Genomic DNA, 18416 nt, shown 5'->3' on the forward strand with positions numbered 1-18416 from the left:
TTCTTTACCAAATATTAAGGTCTGCTTTTCTAATGTATCAAATACTTATGTCATGCAATAAAATGCAAATTAATTACTTAAAAATCATACAATGTGATTTTCTGGATTTTGTTTTAGATTCCGTCTCTCACAGTTGAAGTGTACCTATGATAAAAAATTACAGACCTCTACATGCTTTGTAAATCGGAAAACACTGCCGATTTTGCAGGTTGTCAAATACTTGTTCTCCCCACTGTATATACATGTTATTCTGTTAAAAAGACATGAGCTTTTTTACAAGAATAGCACAAATGTTTTATTCAAACATACAAAACCTGGCAAACATGTTCCACAATTTTATCAAAACATCAACTTCACTGACAATTCTAGAATATTTACTGTATAAGGACAACAAGCAAACATGTATACAACATGGGTGAACAGTAACGCATTAGAATCTATATTACAGTCAAGGTCATGACAAGATAACTAAGAAGCTACCATTTTTTTTTCTAAAATCAAAATGTACAATAAATATTCCCTAAAATAGAACACACAGGCTACAGGGGCATATGCACAAAAAATACTCTGAACCTTGCGAGCGCTAGTTTTCCTGCAAAGACTGGTATTTATCAATTGTGAACATGACAGGAAAGTGCCTATCTCCACGCAAATCTCAAACCATATGTGTACACAACTTTTAGAAGGTTGATCAACTGCATTGCAACAAATAGGTTTATTGCTTGTTTGGGGAAAATGGGAGGAGTTTGATGTACGAGATATATAATGATGGTAGACGAATAAAAACATTAAAACGTAGGCCTAGTGATAAAACAGATGCATTTGCCATTGGTAAAGAGATTGCATACCAGCATGTCATCTAATGTGTTTATTTTACTTTTATATAGGCCTATATCATAATCACATTGCAGGACGTGTTTCCTTTTCTGACATAACTGGTTTAAATTATTCCCGCCACACAACAAATAGTAGGCTACCATTTATCAATTGCTAATTCAATAGCCAAGCATGCGCAAAAGTAAATAGACTGTTAACCTTGACAGTATGTGACAGTTGGCTATGGGTAGGCTACAGTATTGCAGTGCAATAGGATTAGAAGTGCGACATCATAGCATATTTAATGTCGTGGCCTATACCAAGGAAGGAGATGGAAACACAACCATGTATTAAAAAGAAAATATAGCAAATTTGAGAGATTGATGAAAATGCATGCTAGCAGTTCCTGTACACTTCCAGTCACCACACTAGTTAGCAATGGTTCCAGAAAGTACCTTCAACTTCCTTCATACTGCACGCAGAGACATACAAATGGTATCCATGAGTTCATCTGACTCTGGGTAAGTAGAACGAGGGGCTTAGTTGCCAAAATGTCACACTATCCATTTAATTTCCTATTCTTGCAAAGTTATTACTTACAGTATACTGATTAGTTTGACTGACTAATCTAAACTGGGTGATTCGAGCCCAGAATGCTGATTGGCTGACAGCCGTGGTATATTAGACCGTATACCACGGGTATGACAAAACATGTATTTGTACTTCTCTAATTATGTTGTTAACCAGTTTATAATAGCAATAAGGCACCTTGGGGGTTTGTGATATATGGCCATATACCACACATAAAAAAACATACAAATAAATACATTTTACACAATAAATGCATACATTTAAAAAACAACAGAAACACAGTGGCAGCTGGTGAACTGGGAGATGGAATTAAGTACTTGGGAAAACAGTCCCTTTTTAAAATCTCTAGCAACAGATGTATCAGATTGCTTAACGTTGCATAATGAATGTGTAACACAAACACACTCAACTGTACCTCTATTTTATATTATCTTTCTTAGACCATAACTAGGTTGCATTTGTATACAAAACATTAAGAACACCTGCTCTTTCCATGACATAGGCTGACCAGGTGAATCCAGGTGAAAGCTATGATCCCTTATTGATGTCACTTGCTAAATCCACCTCAATTAGTGTAGATGAAGAGGAGGAAACAGGTTAAATAAGAATTTTTAAGCCTCGAAACAAGTGAGACATGGATTGTGTGTGTGCCATTCAGATGGTGAATGGGCAAGACACAAGGTGTAAATGCCTTTGAACTGAGTATGGTAGTAGGTGCCAGGTGCACTGCAATGATGCTGGGTTTTTCATGCTCAACAGTTTCCCATGTCTATCAAGAATGACCCACCCAAAGGACATTCAGCCAATTTGACACAACTGTGGGAAACATGGAGTAATCATGGGCCAGCATCCCTGTGGAACAATTGACACCATGAGGCTGTTCTCAATATTAGGATGGTGTTCCCAATGTTTGGTATACTCAGTGTATCTACAGACTAGATCATATCATCCTTTTCTCTCCATTTGCCCAACATTAATACACTATGGGCCGGTTTCCCGGACCCAGATGAAGCCTACACTAAAAATCACTTTCATTGGGAGATTCTCCATTGTGGACTAAGCTTCACCTGGGTCCAGGAAACCGGGCCCACATAAAACATATTGCATAGGATATAATCTGTTAACCAGCTCCTCATTGCCCAGCCATAATACGGTAATTATAAAATAAACAATCATCTCAACTCAGTGTAAACATAAAATGGCATCAATAACTATTCTGCAGAAGTAAGCCACTTATTAATGTGGTATAAATTTGTCATGTCACTGTTTCAGTTACATAGTAAAATAGTCTCAAATGTAACTTCCATCAATAAAATGCACCATAGATAAATTACTTAGGAGGATATGTCTGCAGTTCAACTGGCAGTTTTGTTCAGAATTGAAAAGTTGTGATCGTTTTTTTGCTTTATATGAAAGTGTGTCCGAGTACCCAATTTAAAGGCATTTTCATTCAATATGGTATAATCTGATGGCAGAGACACTCGCTAGCACTCTTGGCTTTCGCTGCACATGGAGGTGACCCCAGCCTTGGACAGGAACAGCTTTCCGCTAGGACAGACACACACTTCGTAGAGTCCCTGAGCGTTTCCAGACACCCCTCCATGTCCCAGGGGGAGACTCGGCAGACGCAAAGACTCGGCATCCAGAATCACCTACACAGACAACAAAGGGCGGGGTCAGACGCAGAACATACCATTGCTGAAACACATACATTTACACGCCACTGCAGAAACACATACATTACACGCCACTGCAGAAACACATACATTACACGCCACTGCAGAAACACATACATTTACACGCCACTGCAGAAACACATACATTACACGCCACTGCAGAAACACATACATTACACGCCACTGCAAAAACACATACATTACACGCCACTGCAAAAACACATACATTTACACGCCACTGCAGAAACACATACATTACAAGCCACTGCAGAAACACATACATTTACACGCCACTGCAGAAACACATACATTACAAGCCACTGCAGAAACACATACATTACAAGCCACTGCAGAAACACATACATTTACATGCCACTGCAGAAACACATACATTTACACGCCACTGCAGAAACACGTACATTTACACGCCACTGCAGAAACACATACATTACAAGCCACTGCAGAAACACATACATTTATATGCCACTGCAGAAACACATACATTACACGCCACTGCAGAAACACATACATTTACACGCCACTGCAGAAACACATACATTACACGCCACTGCAGAAACACATACATTACACGCCACTGCAGAAACACATACATTACAAGCCACTGCAGAAACACATACATTACACGCCACTGCAGAAACACATACGTTACACGCCACTACAGAAACACATACATTACACGCCACTGCAGAAACACATACATTTACACGCCACTGCAGAAACACATACATTACAAGCCACTGCAGAAACACATACATTACACGCCACTGCAGAAACACATACATTACAAGCCACTGCAGAAACACATACATTACAAGCCACTGCAGAAACACATACATTTACACGCCACTGCAGAAACACATACATTTACACGCCACTGCAGAAACACATACATTACACGCCACTGCAGAAACACATACATTACACGCCACTGCAGAAACACATACATTACAAGCCACTGCAGAAACACATACATTTACACGCCACTGCAGAAACACATACATTTACACGCCACTGCAGAAACACATACATTACACGCCACTGCAGAAACACATACATTTACACGCCACTGCAGAAACACATACATTGCACGCCACTGCAGAAACACATACATTACAAGCCACTGCAGAAACACATACATTACACGCCACTGCTGAAACACATACATTACACACCACTGCTGAAACACATACATTACACGCCACTGCAGAAACAAATACATTACACGCCACTGCAGAAACACATACATTACACGCCACTGCAGAAACACATACATTTACACGCCACTGCAGAAACACATACATTTACACGCCACTGCAGAAACACATACATTTACACGCCACTGCAGAAACACATACATTTACACGCCACTGCAGAAACACATACATTACACGCCACTGCAGAAACACATACATTACAAGCCACTGCAGAAAAAACATACATTACACGCCACTGCAGAAACACATACATTACACGCCACTGCTGAAACACATACATTACACGCCACTGCTGAAACACATACATTTACACAACACTACTGAAATACATTTACATGCCACTAGGGGACAGCATCACTGCTATTTATAAATATCAAGGCCAGTGAGTAAATGTACATGTCTCTGCCACATGTAGTGTAAAATGTAAGTACAGTACTGTCAGTGAATAGCAAGTAAATCACACATTGCCTCACCAGTCCTTCACTGGAGTGCAATAGAATATCCATGTTAGATGCAGCCTCGATGTTCCCGGCCAGTGCTTTGACAAAGACTCCCTTTGGTGCATCCATGCTGAGAGAGCGGGTTGGAGACTCCAGCCTGGAACACACAGGAGAACATCAGTTTGATCAGTTCCACGTGTGACTGTGATGAAAGAATCAACAAATTGCATGGAATTAAGAGTTCATATTTCATATCGGCCTCTTCCAAGAGGTCAGTGATTATTAGATCCAACATCTACCTCAAGTCTTTGAAGGGCTCAGCTCTGAGCAGGGGCGTCTCTACAGAGTGTTCAAACAGAGCACCTTCTGGACCTAAATAAAAACAAACACAGTAAGTGGATAGTTAATTACAATGAAACATCATTGGAGATACATGTTACATATTGTAATATAATATCATATATAATAATAATAAATAATAGAAATAATAAATGCCATTTAGCAGACACTTTTTTCCAAAGCCACTTACAGTCATTAAATAGTGTTCTATTTAATTCTACTATGTAGTGTGAGTGGTTCTACAGTTTTTGACTGTCAATTGTTTCCCTAGGTGCTTGTCATCTGGTGTTAGCGAGAGGATGACATGTGCACTGGCTCAGTCACCTCCAACCCCCTGGATTGAAGGAGAGAGAATATGTTTGCAGTGCTTTAATCACTGTGGGTGACAGCTCCCTTGCCTAGCTAATTACATCTTTATCACCATCAGCCTTTGCCAATCGTATGTCACCATAGCATGCAAAGCTGCTTACTTGACATTACACTATAGAGCCTCACTAGGTCTTAGAGTGCCATTGCGACAGTATACACAACTTTAGCTTTGTTCTGTTTGTGCATGGTTTTCTGGCGAAGGTTGTATTAACTTCTGCTCTGTATTTCTGCTGTTGCATTATAGCATTCAGTGTCTTGCTAAAGTGAAATGAACGTCACCCTTCAGCAGTCAGTCCAGATGACTGAGATATAATGAAGGTATCAACGGGCACGCTCCTCAGCTAATTACCCCACACAGCAGGAGGGCACTGACCTCCCACCAATTCTAAAACTGGACACAACAAAGATATTTAAGGAATATAGGCAACTTGAGCATGTAGCATTAGTTAGCTTCGATTTACGTTATATTATAAAGATACTTTACTATAAATCATCTTCAATTAAAAAGCAGTGTTTCTGTCACCTTTTCTCTAATTTTAGATGAATGAGCTTCTGACTTTCAATACCTTTTCAAGGACAACTTGGCTGCTCCAGTCCAGTCATTATCAAAGTCATTACTTTTTATTTGACATGGTGTGTAAGAAAAATACTGAGTGATTCAGTACATTGCTCTCATTCCTTTAAATTACAAGAAAATGAATGAAAACCATGTTCGTAGGTCCTATCTGGAATGCTGTATACACATGTATGGGCTAAGTGGTGTGACACTGTCACGCCCTGACCATAGAGAGCCTTTTTATTCTCTATTTTGGTTAGGTCGGGTGTGACTAGCGGGGGGGGCAACCTATCTAGCGGGGGGGGCAACCTATCTAGGTTGTTTTATTTCTATGTTGGCCTGGTATGATTCCCAATCAGAGGCAGCTGTTTATCATTGTCTCTGATTGGGGTCATATTTAAGCAGCCATTTCCCCACTGTGTTTTGTGGGATCTTGTTTTTGTGTTGTTGACAGTGAGCACTCCAAAATGTCACGTTTTGTTTATTCTTTGTTGTTTTGTTGTGCGGTTCACTTATAATAAAAAGGGTGGAACCCATATCGCGCTACGCTTTGGTCTGACTATGCTTACAATGATCGTGACAGACACTGACACTGCAGACATGATTGTACCTGTAACACGAAGTGTGTCTGTTCCAACAACCACCTCTTTGTCATCTGCAGAAAACAGCGTCTTGGTGTTGGAGCTGATGACAAAATTCAGTGCATTTCCCTGGGCCACATCTGGACCTGAAATGACACCAGGGAGAATTATTAGAGACCAGAATCAGTCAAAGCTGTGGGAACGGGAGACACAGGCTTAAAATAATTGAGATACTATATGCTGTATCACTAAAACATCTAAATTATGCACGCAGCTTTAACATTTGAATGAATTTTTCCACTTTGTCACCTCTCTCATAGAAAAAAAAGCAACGGTTGCAGGTATACCTACTGTACAACTGCCTCTGGGCAGTGAGATATTTAAAACACTTCAATACCATCTTCTATAGAAGAACAGAGCAAGATGTTCTTTCCAAACTACTTAAGTCTGAGGGGGAATAGACCAAATAACTGGTCTTCAACGGTCTTAAACTTCCTTCACAGAGAGTCACAGATGGGTCAATGCCTTTTATGGCATAACAACCAAGAATACATAACAGCCTCGTGAAATACTATAATTAGTTAAGTCGTTTGTTACCCCTCTAATTATGGTACACTCGTCAACGAACCCCTCTGGCCAGCCATAAAAGGTGCGCAAATAATAGTCTCTGTAGGCCTGAGGGCCTTGGTGTAACAGATAGGCCATTCTGGTGCTGATGATAGAAAGCTGTGTTTTTGATTAAATGGGGTTTTAATGGCAATCTGATGGAATATGAAAGGGGATATGCGTTTTTGTCATTGCTAATGTTGTATTACATACAGTAGAGCTGCAGGACAAGTCCATTAATGACATTGCTGAATTCTCCACATATCAGTTGAATAGTTGAATCTATATGAACATCGCCAGCATGATTTATGTGAGTAGGTATGTGTGTTTTCTGTCCTCTTACCTACGGAGAGACTTCCTGTGACATCATTATTTTCATTGCGGGCATTGAGAGTGACGTTTTCAGATGAGTGCACCAGGAGAGAGGAGTCCTGGAAGAAAATAACTATTCGGTCATCAATGAGCATCCTGTCCACGTCATTATCAGATATCACTGGACAGGACTGTAATTGAACATTTTGAACGCTACAAAAAAATATATCGTTCTGCTCACAGGTTCAAGTACCTGGTCATCCCTCTTACCTTCCAGAAAACACTATTTAGTTACAATGGGCTAAACAGATGTAACCTATTTGGGGAGGTTGTGAAAATCAGGTTGTATATAATGAACTCTGAATCTCGTTAGAAACTGTAGACTTCATTGATGAATGTGTCAGTCCATAAATGGTGAATACATTTCCTTTTTAATGAAGCTCATAAAGATAGAGTGAGGAAAAACCATAACATGTAAACAACTGCTGCAAAGTGTTGCCATCTGCTGCACACCAACTGTTTTCCACCACAAATATTCAGGAGGTTAATAGGGAACTCGCTGCATTGTGCATCCACAGGGACTGCCAAAGCTCATTGAGTAAGACACATTTCCCAACTACGCAAGAGATTGATATAAAAATACGCTGAATTTAATGACTATGCCTCAGAAAAGTTGTTTTGATGTAATTGCCCAGCGTTCTTAACAGGAACCGCTCAACAAACAAACAACTTTGATCTCTATGGTTTCCTGACAGTGAGTCAGAGCTTGGCCAGCCATACCACTTTATTCCACACAAACCTATTGGACTGGGTGTGGGTGTTTGAGGAGGAGGATCAGGAGAAGGACGAAGAGAAGAAGGAAGAGGAGTGTAGGAGCCTGTTTGCTTACCACTCTGGAGTGGATCTCTTGGGCGTAGAGAGGAAAGAGGAACTCTGACTTGCCGTCCTCAAGCCTCACTCCCTCCGCTGTTACTTTTAGATGTCCCATCCCTTCCTCAAATGACAAGCAGAAAGAATGAACTCAACAATACATCAGAGAAAATACATTGTACAGGGTATAATGCAACAAATGAACTCACTAACCATGACCATAGTGTCCCCAAATGAACTCACTAACCATGACCATAGTGTCCCCAAGGATTTTTGTGACACCATGTGTTGTTTTTAATTCTGGATGGTGAGTGAATCTATTTCAGGTGACGGTCTCTGCTGGTTTAGTGTTGGGAGTTAACCATACTGCAGGGAATATATGATTCATAGCACCCCAGGCAATAGTGACTTTGATAATGATCCAATAGTGTGAAACAAAAGCAGAATCTGATTTCAATTCCATCTAATAACTACTTCTCTCAGGCTATATTCCAAAAGGACGGAGAAATCATGAAATGTGTATAAAACTAAGCTTACCCGACTAGAGGGGAAATATTGAATTTGATTCATCCCATCAGGCAGCAATTGGATGCCAAGGATAAGAGACATGTGTCTATACCCTCCAGGGCTGAGGCTAAACTCAAACTAAAGCAGCAGAGATGTGTTTGCTCTGCCAATGCAGTCACTATATTCCCAGGGTGTGTTGTGTTGTTTCAGTTACCCCAAAGCCCCCCTTATACCTGGTGCTAACATTAGTCCTTTGTTCTGATCTTGTCTACTTTCTGGTTATGCCCACATTTCCAGAAATGTGTCTACACATGATATTAAAATGTGTCTGTTATCTGTCTACTGGCTGGCCATGCTTTAAACCTGGCTACCCCTACCCTGGTCAACAGCTCTGCACCCCTCACAGAAACTTGTCCAAGCCTCCACATTTCTCCTTCACCCAAATCCACATAGCTGATGTTCTGAAAGAGCTGCAAAATCTGGACCCCTACAAATCAGCCAGGCTAGACAATCTGGACCATCTCTTTCTAAAATTATCTGCCGCAATTGTAGCAACCCCTACTACTAGCCTGTTCAACCTCTCTTTCTGAGATCCCTAAAGATTGGAAAGCTGCCGCGGTCATCCCCCTCTTCAAAGGAGGAAACACTCTAGACCCAAACTGTTACAGACTTATATCTATCCTACCCTGCCTTTCTAAAATCTTCGAAAGCCAAGTTAACAAAACAGATCACCGAACATTTCGAATCCCACCGTACCTTCTCCGCTATACAATCTGGTTTCCGAGCTGGTCATGGGTGCACCTCAACCACGCTCAAGGTCCTAAATGATATAATAACCGCAGTCGATAAAAGACAATACTGTGCAGCCGTCTTCATCGACCTGGCCAAGGCTTTCGACTAGAGGTTGACCGATTAATCGGAATGGCCGATTTCAAGTTTTCATAACAATTGGCCGATTACATTGCACTCCACGAGACTGACTACCTGTTATGCGAGTGCAGCAAGGAGACGAGGTAAGGTGCTAGCTAGCATTAAACTTATCTTATAAAAAACAATCTTAACATAATCACTAGTTAACTACACATGGTTGATGATATTACTAGTTTATCTCGCTTGTCCTGCGTTGCATATAATCGATGCAGTGCCAACAAGCGCATTCGCAAAAAAAGCACTGTCATTGCACCAATGTGTACCTAGCCATAAACATCAACGCCTTTCTTAAAATCAAAACACAAGTATATATTTTTAAACGTGCATGTTTAGTTAATATTGCCTGCTAACATGAATTTCTTTTAACTAGGGAAATTGTGTCACTTCTCTTGCGTTCTGTGCAACGGGGTCAGGGTATCAGCAGCAGTTTGGGCCGCCTGGCTTGTTGCGAACTGTGTGAAGACCATTTCTTCCTAACAAAGACAGTCAACTTCACCAAACGGACGATGATTTAACAAAAGCGCCTTTGCAAAAAAAAGCTACAATCCTTGCACGAATGTACCTAACCATAAACATCAACGACTTTCTTAAAATCACAACACAGAAGGATATTTTCTTAAACCTGCATATTTAGCTAAAATAAAATCATGTTAGCAGGCAATATTAACTAGGCAAATTGTGTCACTTCTCTTGCGTTCATTGCACGCAGAGTCAGGGTATATGCAACAGTTTGGGCCGCCTGGTTCTTTGCGAACTAATTTGCCAGAATTTTACATAATTATAACATAACATTGAAGGTTGTGCAATGTAACAGTAATATTTAGACTTATGGATGCCCCCCGTTAGATAAAATACGTAACGGTTCCGTATTTCACTGAAAGAAAAAACGTTTTGTTTTCAAAATTATAGTTTCCGGATTTGACCATTTAAATGACCTAAGGATCATATTTCTGTATGTTATTATATTAGAATTAAGTCTATGATTTGATAGAGCAGTCTGACTGAGCGGTGGAAGGAAGCAGCAGGCTCGTAAGCATTCATTCAAACAGAACTTTCCTGTGTTTGCCAGCAGCTCTTCGCCAAAGCTTCAAGGATTGCGCTGTTCATGACTTCAAGCCTATTATCTCCCGAGATTAGGCTGGCAATACTAAAGTACGTATTAGAACATCCAATAGTCAAAGGTATATGAAATACAAATCGTATAAAGAGAAATAGTCCTATAATAACTACAACCTAAAACTTCTTACCTGGGAATATTGAAGACTCATATTAAAAGGAACCACCAGCTTTCACATGTTCTGAGCAAGGAACTTAAACGTTAGCTTTTTTACATGGCACATATTGCACTTTTACTTTCTTCTCCAACACTTTGTTTTTGCATTATTTAAACCAAATTGAACATGTTTCATTATTTATTTGAGACTAAATTGATTTTATTGATGTATTATATTAAGTTAAAATAAAAGTGTTCATTGTTCATTCAGTATTGTTGTAATTGTCATTATTACAAATATATATATAAAAATTGGCTTAAAATTGGTCCTCCAATAATCAGTATCGATGTTGAAAAATGATAATCGGTTGACCTCTACTTTCGATTCCGTCAATCACCGCATTCTTATCGGTAGACTCAATGGCCTTGGTTTATCAAATGACTGCCTCGCCTGGTTCACCAACTACTTCTCAGACAGAGTTCAGTGTGTCAAATCAGAGGGCCTGTTGTCCGGACCTCTGGCAGTCTCTATGGGGATGCCCAAGCCTCCCCATTTCTCCTTCACCCAAATCCAGATAGCTGATGTTCTTAAAGGACTGCAAAACCTGGACCCCTACAAATCAGCCAGGCTAGACAATCTGGACCCCCTTTTTCTAAAATTATCTGATGAAATTTTTGCAACCCCTAATACTAGCCTATTCAACCTCTCGTATCGTCTGAGATTCCCAAAGATCGGAAAGCTGCCGCGGTCATCCCCCTCTTCAAAGGGGGAGACATTCTAGACCTAAATTGCTACAGACCTATATCTATCCTACCCTGCCTTTCTAAGGTCTTCGAAAGCCAAGTTAACAAACAGATTACCGACCACTTCGAATTCCACCGTACCTTCTCCGCTATGCAATCTGGTTTCAAAGCTGGTCATGGGCGCACCTCAGCCACACTCAGGGTCCTAAACGATATCATAACCGCCATCGATAAGAGACATTACTGTGCAGCTATATTCATCGACCTGGACAAGGCTTTCGACTCTGTCAATCACAACATTCTTAATGGCAGACTCAACATCCTTGGTTTCTCAAATGATTGACTTGCCTGGTTCACCAACTACTTCTCAGACAGAGTTCAGTGTGTCAAATCGGAGGGCCTGTTCTCCGGACCTCTTGCAGTCTCTATGGGGGTGCCACAGGGTTCAATTCTCAGGCCAACTCTCTTCTCTGTATACATCAATGATGTCGCTCTCGCTGCTGGTGATTCTCTGATCCACCTCTAAGCAGACGACACCATTCTGTATTCTTCTGGCCCTTCTTTGGACACTGTGTTAACTAACCTCCAGACGAGCTTCAATGCCATACAACTCTCCTTCCATGGCCTCAAACTGCTCTTAAATGCAAGTAAAACTAAGTGCATGCTCTTCAACCGATCTGCCCGCACCTGCCCACCCGTCCAGCATCACTACTCTGGACGGTTCTGACTTAGAATATGTGGACAACTACAAATACCTAGGTGTCTGGCTAGACTGTAAACTCTCCTTCCAGACTCACATTAAGCATCTCGAATCCAAAATAAAATATCAAATCGTCTTCGCAAAACATAGCATCCTTCACTCATACAGCCTAACATACCCTCGTAAAACTGACTATCCTACCGATCCTTCGGCGATGTCATCTATAAAATAGCCTCCAATACTCTACTCAACAAATTGGATGCAGTTCATCACAATACCATCCGTTTTGTCACCAAAGCCCCATATATTACCCACCACTGCGACCTGTACACTCTCATTGGCTGGCCCTCGCTTCATATTCGTCACCAAACCCACTGGCTCCAGGTCATCTATAAGTCTCTGCTAGGTAAAGCCCCGCCATATCTCAGCTCACTGGTCACCATAGCAGCACCCACCCGTACCACCGCTCCAGCAGGTATATTTCACTGGTCATCTCCAAAGCCAACTCCCTCCTTTGGCCACCTTTCCTTCCAGTTCTCTGCTGCCAATGACTGGAACTAATTGCAAAAATCACTGAAGCTGGAGTCTTATATCTCCCTCACTAACTTTAAGCATCAGCTGTCAGAGCAGCTTACCAATCATTGAACCTGTACACAGCCCATCTGTAAATAGCCCACCCAACTACCTCATCCCCATATTATTTATTTTTTGCTCCTTTGCACCCCAGTATCTCTACTTGCATATTTATCTTCTGCACATCCATCACTCCAGTGTTTAATTGCAAATGTTTTATTATTTCTCTACTATGGCCTATTTATTGCCTTACCTCCATAATCTTACTACATTTGCACACACTGTAAAAATACTTTTCTATTGTGTTATTGACTGTACGTGTGTTTATCCCATGTGTAACACTGTGTTGTTTGTGTCACCCTGCTTTGCTTTAACGTGGCTAAGTCGCAGTTGTAAATGAAAACTTGTTCTCAACTGGCCTACCTGGTTAGATAAAGGTGAAATAAAAAAAATAAAAAACTGTCTGCCTTGCGACCAGATTTCCTGGTCTCTTCCTTTACGCAAATGATTTCACAGCTATTCTTTTAAAATAATATGAATTTATTGTAAGACACATATTGAAGTAATCAGTTAATGGTGCCACCTGTCAAGGATTTTTGAAGGCAGAACAATGATGATTTAAATGGTTTCTGTCCAGATCTGTCTACACTTGTAAGATATCCAGACACAATGTGTCTCTGACTACTGAAGGAGGTGGGCAGGATGATCTGATCACAATGTGTCTTTTGATTGTCTACAACTGTCTAAAAATGTGGGCAGAATCAGAATGTAGACAAGGTCTCAATAACAAACATCTCACATTTTCATTGATACAGGAAAGATTATATGCCGTTTTGTCCATAAAAGCGCCAAACAATCTGTGTGTAGTCTACTGTAAAGGTCAGGCAGCATGTGTTATGAATGAATTAGAGCTAAGTGACCCCACATACTGTGTTCAACCACATGACCCGGAGGATCCATATGGTGAGGGCAAAGTTCACGGTGAGGATGATGATGAGCAGCAGGACAAACAGGTAGAGGCAGCGCTTCCTCCAACCGTAGATCCCGATCTTATAGATGGAGTCAGGGACCGGGGCAGGGACACTGCTGTCCTGGGTGGTGGTGACATACTGCTCCCTCACCATCTGCTGGGGAAAACACAGGGACATGAAAAGAGGTAGTTTAAATCAATGGACATGTTTGACATCAACTATACATCACCCTGAAGTGGCAGCTCTTTATAAATATCATCATCATCATCATCATGCTTCATCTTATGGAAATTGCCTCATAGCATAAGCAACCATGTACAGTACAAAACCTGTTCTTATTATTCTAAACACCTACGCTACTACTGATCAGCTGAATATCTGTCCAGAACAATGATGAAAAACTTGAGTATATTTCCAACATTTATTAAAGATGGCTAACAGCAAGAGAGCGAAAACTCCTCCTCATTCCACTGGCTTTCGTTTTAAGTCCAGACTAAATAGAACTGAACCGAGCGTGATTCTTGGGTTCTGTCGGAATGCATGCTAATATAAATCAACAATACCAGAGATCTAAATGGCAAAGGCATTGCTGCTTCTTCACATTCATGTCATATAAGAGCAGAGAAAACATGAGTAATATATTTCACAAGGATGCGCTGAGAATATAGGCTGTGACAGCTGAATGCATAGCCATAGCTTTTTTGCCCTACAGGAATGGAGCCAGGGCTGGTGTCACATTAAATGTATTAATCAACATTCATACTTTCATTCAAGGCAATGCCAGAAGAAAATGTATTGAGTTGCAGACAATAGCTAAATAAAATGCCTTTTACGATCAATGACAATGAAACAACCCCATTCACCAAATAATCTCCACACTGAATCCTAGAATCATGTTTAACTCTCTTTGAGTGTGTGTAAAGTATACACAGACACAATGATGAAATGTGACCGATAAAGGTGATACAAATGAATGAATCTGTTAAATTAATTTAATCTCTGTCGGCACCAGTGGAGGCTATTGAGGGGAGGGCGGCTCATAGTAATGGCTGGAACTGAGTAGATGGAATGGAACATCTACTCCATTCCAGCCATTACTATGAGCCGTCCTCCCCTCACCAGCCTCTAGTGGTCGACACCAATACTGCAAAATGCACACGTTTAATTAACAAACCATTCCAAACAACTTTGTTTCTGTATCAGCCAAGTTTCCCCAAGATCTGCTGTTTACTTCATACTAACATCTCAACTTGTTGACAAAAACGAAATAGTTGATTTGTTTCATGCAGGTCAAGAATGGAGACATAGCAGCTTGGGTGATTTACATTTGTACAGATGCTCCGCCTCATTGCAAAAGTAAACATGGTTTCCATCATGTTTAAAGATCAACTTTTCATTGTGGACTATAATTCTATCCCGACATGAGCCAGAACAGCACCTCAGTGTAATTTGGCTGGCTCCCAACCAATAATGATAAGGTTAGGCCTATCTGGAGAGGCTGGGGGAGTTAACTGGTAATGTGTGGCGCTATTATAGCTCTTTGTTTTATTATTGTAACTCATCATTTTTGTTTGTTAAGACAACATTTTGGTACACAATAAAGTTGTAATGCTTTTTGTGGAAAAGAAAACTCCAAATTTGTAACCTTCAATTCCATAAAACTTGCCAAAGGCTTTTCAGATAAATACATGATTAATGAATCAGCGGTATATCTTAGTGTCTATTTCAAAGGTAAATGGATGAATAGTATACATGCTCCCTGCTCGGGTCCGTCCTCTAGGAAGAGATATTTCAGAGAAGATGATAACGCCTAGTCATTGTGTATATAAACAGCTCGTTTCCTGCTGTTACCATAAACATGCAAACTGGCAAAGGCAGCAAGCGTGTTGGCATAAAGGATACAGAGTATCTCTCCCCACCAGGATCCACCTCTCCCTAGGACCTGTCACACTGGCTCCAGAGCCCAACAGTGATAAATAGCCCTTATTTCACTACAACACAAATGTAGCAAAAAAACCTAACCCAAGGATTACCTCCACAAGGGAATTGTAGAAGTAATCCTTGTTGTGTGAAATACCTATTTTTCATACCAATGCCCATTTGTATTATTAATTTGACTGAGTCATCAGGATGAATCATAATGACAAATTGGATTTCAACAGTTCCCAAAATGAGTTTCCTCTTGACCCGTCTTATAGTGAATACAAACTACAAACTACTCTGACTAAAAAGAACATGCACACAGGGCTTATACCCTTGCTTTAAAAAACGGCCTCATAGTATATAAATGAGAGACGTCCATGTAGTGTGTTGGCAGTAGGAATTTAAGAAAGTGCATACATGTGTTAAAACAATTACACTGTCAAAATATTCTGTGGAGTGCCTAAATGAATAATACAGGTTGAATAACTTTGAAATATTAATTGAGGTGTAACATTTATTTTCTCTGCCCAATTAATTTAAAGAGAAGCATTAGGATGTGGTTTACTGCTAAAACAGAGGGGAGCATCCTGGTGATTTTCAGACTCCAGTTTCAGAGTGCCAGCCCAGTCACATAGCAACCCAAATAAACATTCCTTAAACAACCACGCCACTGTACTGCCATGGAAAGAATCCTCCTCAGCTAATGTGCTTTAGGAAGCAAAATGCTAGTCATGTCCCTTTCACAGAACACAAGCCTAGCAGTTGAACAGTTCTTTATGAGGCCCGATCACATGAAAGGGTTTTAAAAGTAATTTCAAAATCCCAATAGTCCCATAAGATTTCACTGTCCTCCTGTGATGAAGAGTATTGAGTTCACCTCATAGACTTTTCCCGTTGCTTTTTTATCTTGGGGCCCTTGTCCATTAACCTCAAACCAGTGATGCTACTTTTACTGCCCTGTTCTGTCTTCACTCATGTGAAGCTAAAGGGCTGTAGCAGTATTGTGTATACTGCTGCCTGCCTGTCTAAATCACTAGGGTCTGACTCTAATTGAGATTCCAGGCTTCTCTTAGCACCTCACTTTGACCTGATTAGGCACCAGCAGGGGAGGGAGTTAAAAATTACTTTCTCAAATTGTTAGCTGGAGGATGTTCACTTATAAAGACTGCAGGGGAACAAACAATAATCAGAGGAGCTCAGATGTGAGCTGTCAGAAAGAAGGCAATCGAAAGCCAAGCCCTCTCCGTTCTCTGCTAAGTGTTTTGTCTGTCTAAGCTGCTGTGTCCATATCTCCCATCTGCTGTAATGCTTCCACTTCTAAACATAGGGCATAGCATTGGGTTCTACATTTTAAAAGAGCCACAGGACATAACATGAGCAAAACTAATGAACAGAATGATACAGTAACAAGGGAAATTAACATAAATTATAACTGAGTTACACTGACAACATTTTTCTGTCTTCCAATATTCTTGACCATGTATGGTGAAATTATTACCAGCACATGAAACAGGGAAAATAAATCCACTTACATTTAAATTCAATATTCTCTTTCTATAAAAATGTAAACAAAAAAGCAAAAAGGGACACCGATGTCACTAGCAGACAGGTCAAAGGTTAGACTGTAAAGACTTGAGTTGAAACACTAGAGCATTCAAAAGATGAAGATATTCACAGAGCACTACAGTAGCAACGACATTAAGTAGTTAAGAAAGCAGAGCATGTTGCCTACCTTTGTGTGCTGAGACAGAGCTTCCTCTCCGGTAGCAAACAGAGCTCCTCTGAAGCAGCAGCAGCAGTAAAAGGGGTAGCAGCGGTGGAGCCCTTGCCTCCGATGTCTGTCAGGCGTTCAACAACTGCGTGCCATAAATCTAGCCATGGAACTGCCCCAACTAATCACCACGGGACGGCGCTCCCACTTCCTGCATATCCAATGTACCTCTCTCTACCTTGGGCTTCCCTTCTTTTGATTACCCTCTCAAATCATGTCTCTCTGAGAAGCCACTGCTCATAGATACAGAAGGGTGTCTGGGATCCTTTCAAAAGTGTCAAGGAGGGAAATCACAGTTGTCTAAAATCTGATTTGAGCCCTTAGCTTCCATGAATACCAGTGTCTGGAAAAGCATGAGCTTGTCTAAATTAAGAAGCTTCACTTATAGCTTTCACTAGTGAGTTTGGCGGTGATCTTCTTGACAGCTTCAATATGACAGGTAGACATAGTTCGTCTTATGGGGGTCTGTCAGTGACAGAAGAAACAGGCAGACTACATTACAGCATGTATTAAGTACTTATGCTAAAATGCTTATTCTATTCTACCACCATTTACATTATGTTCCACAGGTGGCTGGCACCTAAATTGGGGAGGACAGGGTTGTGGTAGTGGCTGGAGCAGTATAAGTGTAATGGCATCAAATACAGTTTATATGTGTTTGATGTAATTCTATTAGCTCCGTCCTCCCCTCAA

The 18416-nt window shown here is 40.7% G+C and overlaps 1 protein-coding gene across 2 annotated transcripts; it reads right to left on the reverse strand.

The window, feature by feature from the left end:
- Window positions 1-269: 269 nt before the first annotated feature.
- On the reverse strand, window positions 270-18009 carry LOC110504013 (gamma-sarcoglycan). 2 transcript variants are annotated; one of them, XM_036962181.2, is made up of 8 exons: window positions 17685-18009; window positions 13988-14182; window positions 8411-8515; window positions 7553-7640; window positions 6633-6749; window positions 5058-5130; window positions 4792-4915; window positions 270-3059 (listed from the first exon to the last, which is right to left on the reverse strand). In XM_036962181.2, the coding sequence occupies exons 2-8, from the start codon at window positions 14180-14182 to the stop codon at window positions 2892-2894; spliced, it is 870 nt and encodes a 289-aa protein (XP_036818076.1). In that variant the 5' UTR covers window positions 17685-18009; the 3' UTR covers window positions 270-2891. The 2 variants fall into 2 exon arrangements, with proteins under 2 accessions (XP_036818076.1, XP_036818077.1); XM_036962182.2 differs by having other exon boundaries at window positions 13988-14185; window positions 17685-17982.
- Between the last annotated feature and the right edge of the window lie 407 nt (window positions 18010-18416).

The sequence above is a fragment of the Oncorhynchus mykiss genome, chromosome 24 (assembly GCF_057628025.1).
Source record: "Oncorhynchus mykiss isolate SJ-2025 chromosome 24, ASM5762802v1, whole genome shotgun sequence".
NCBI lineage: Eukaryota > Metazoa > Chordata > Actinopteri > Salmoniformes > Salmonidae > Oncorhynchus > Oncorhynchus mykiss.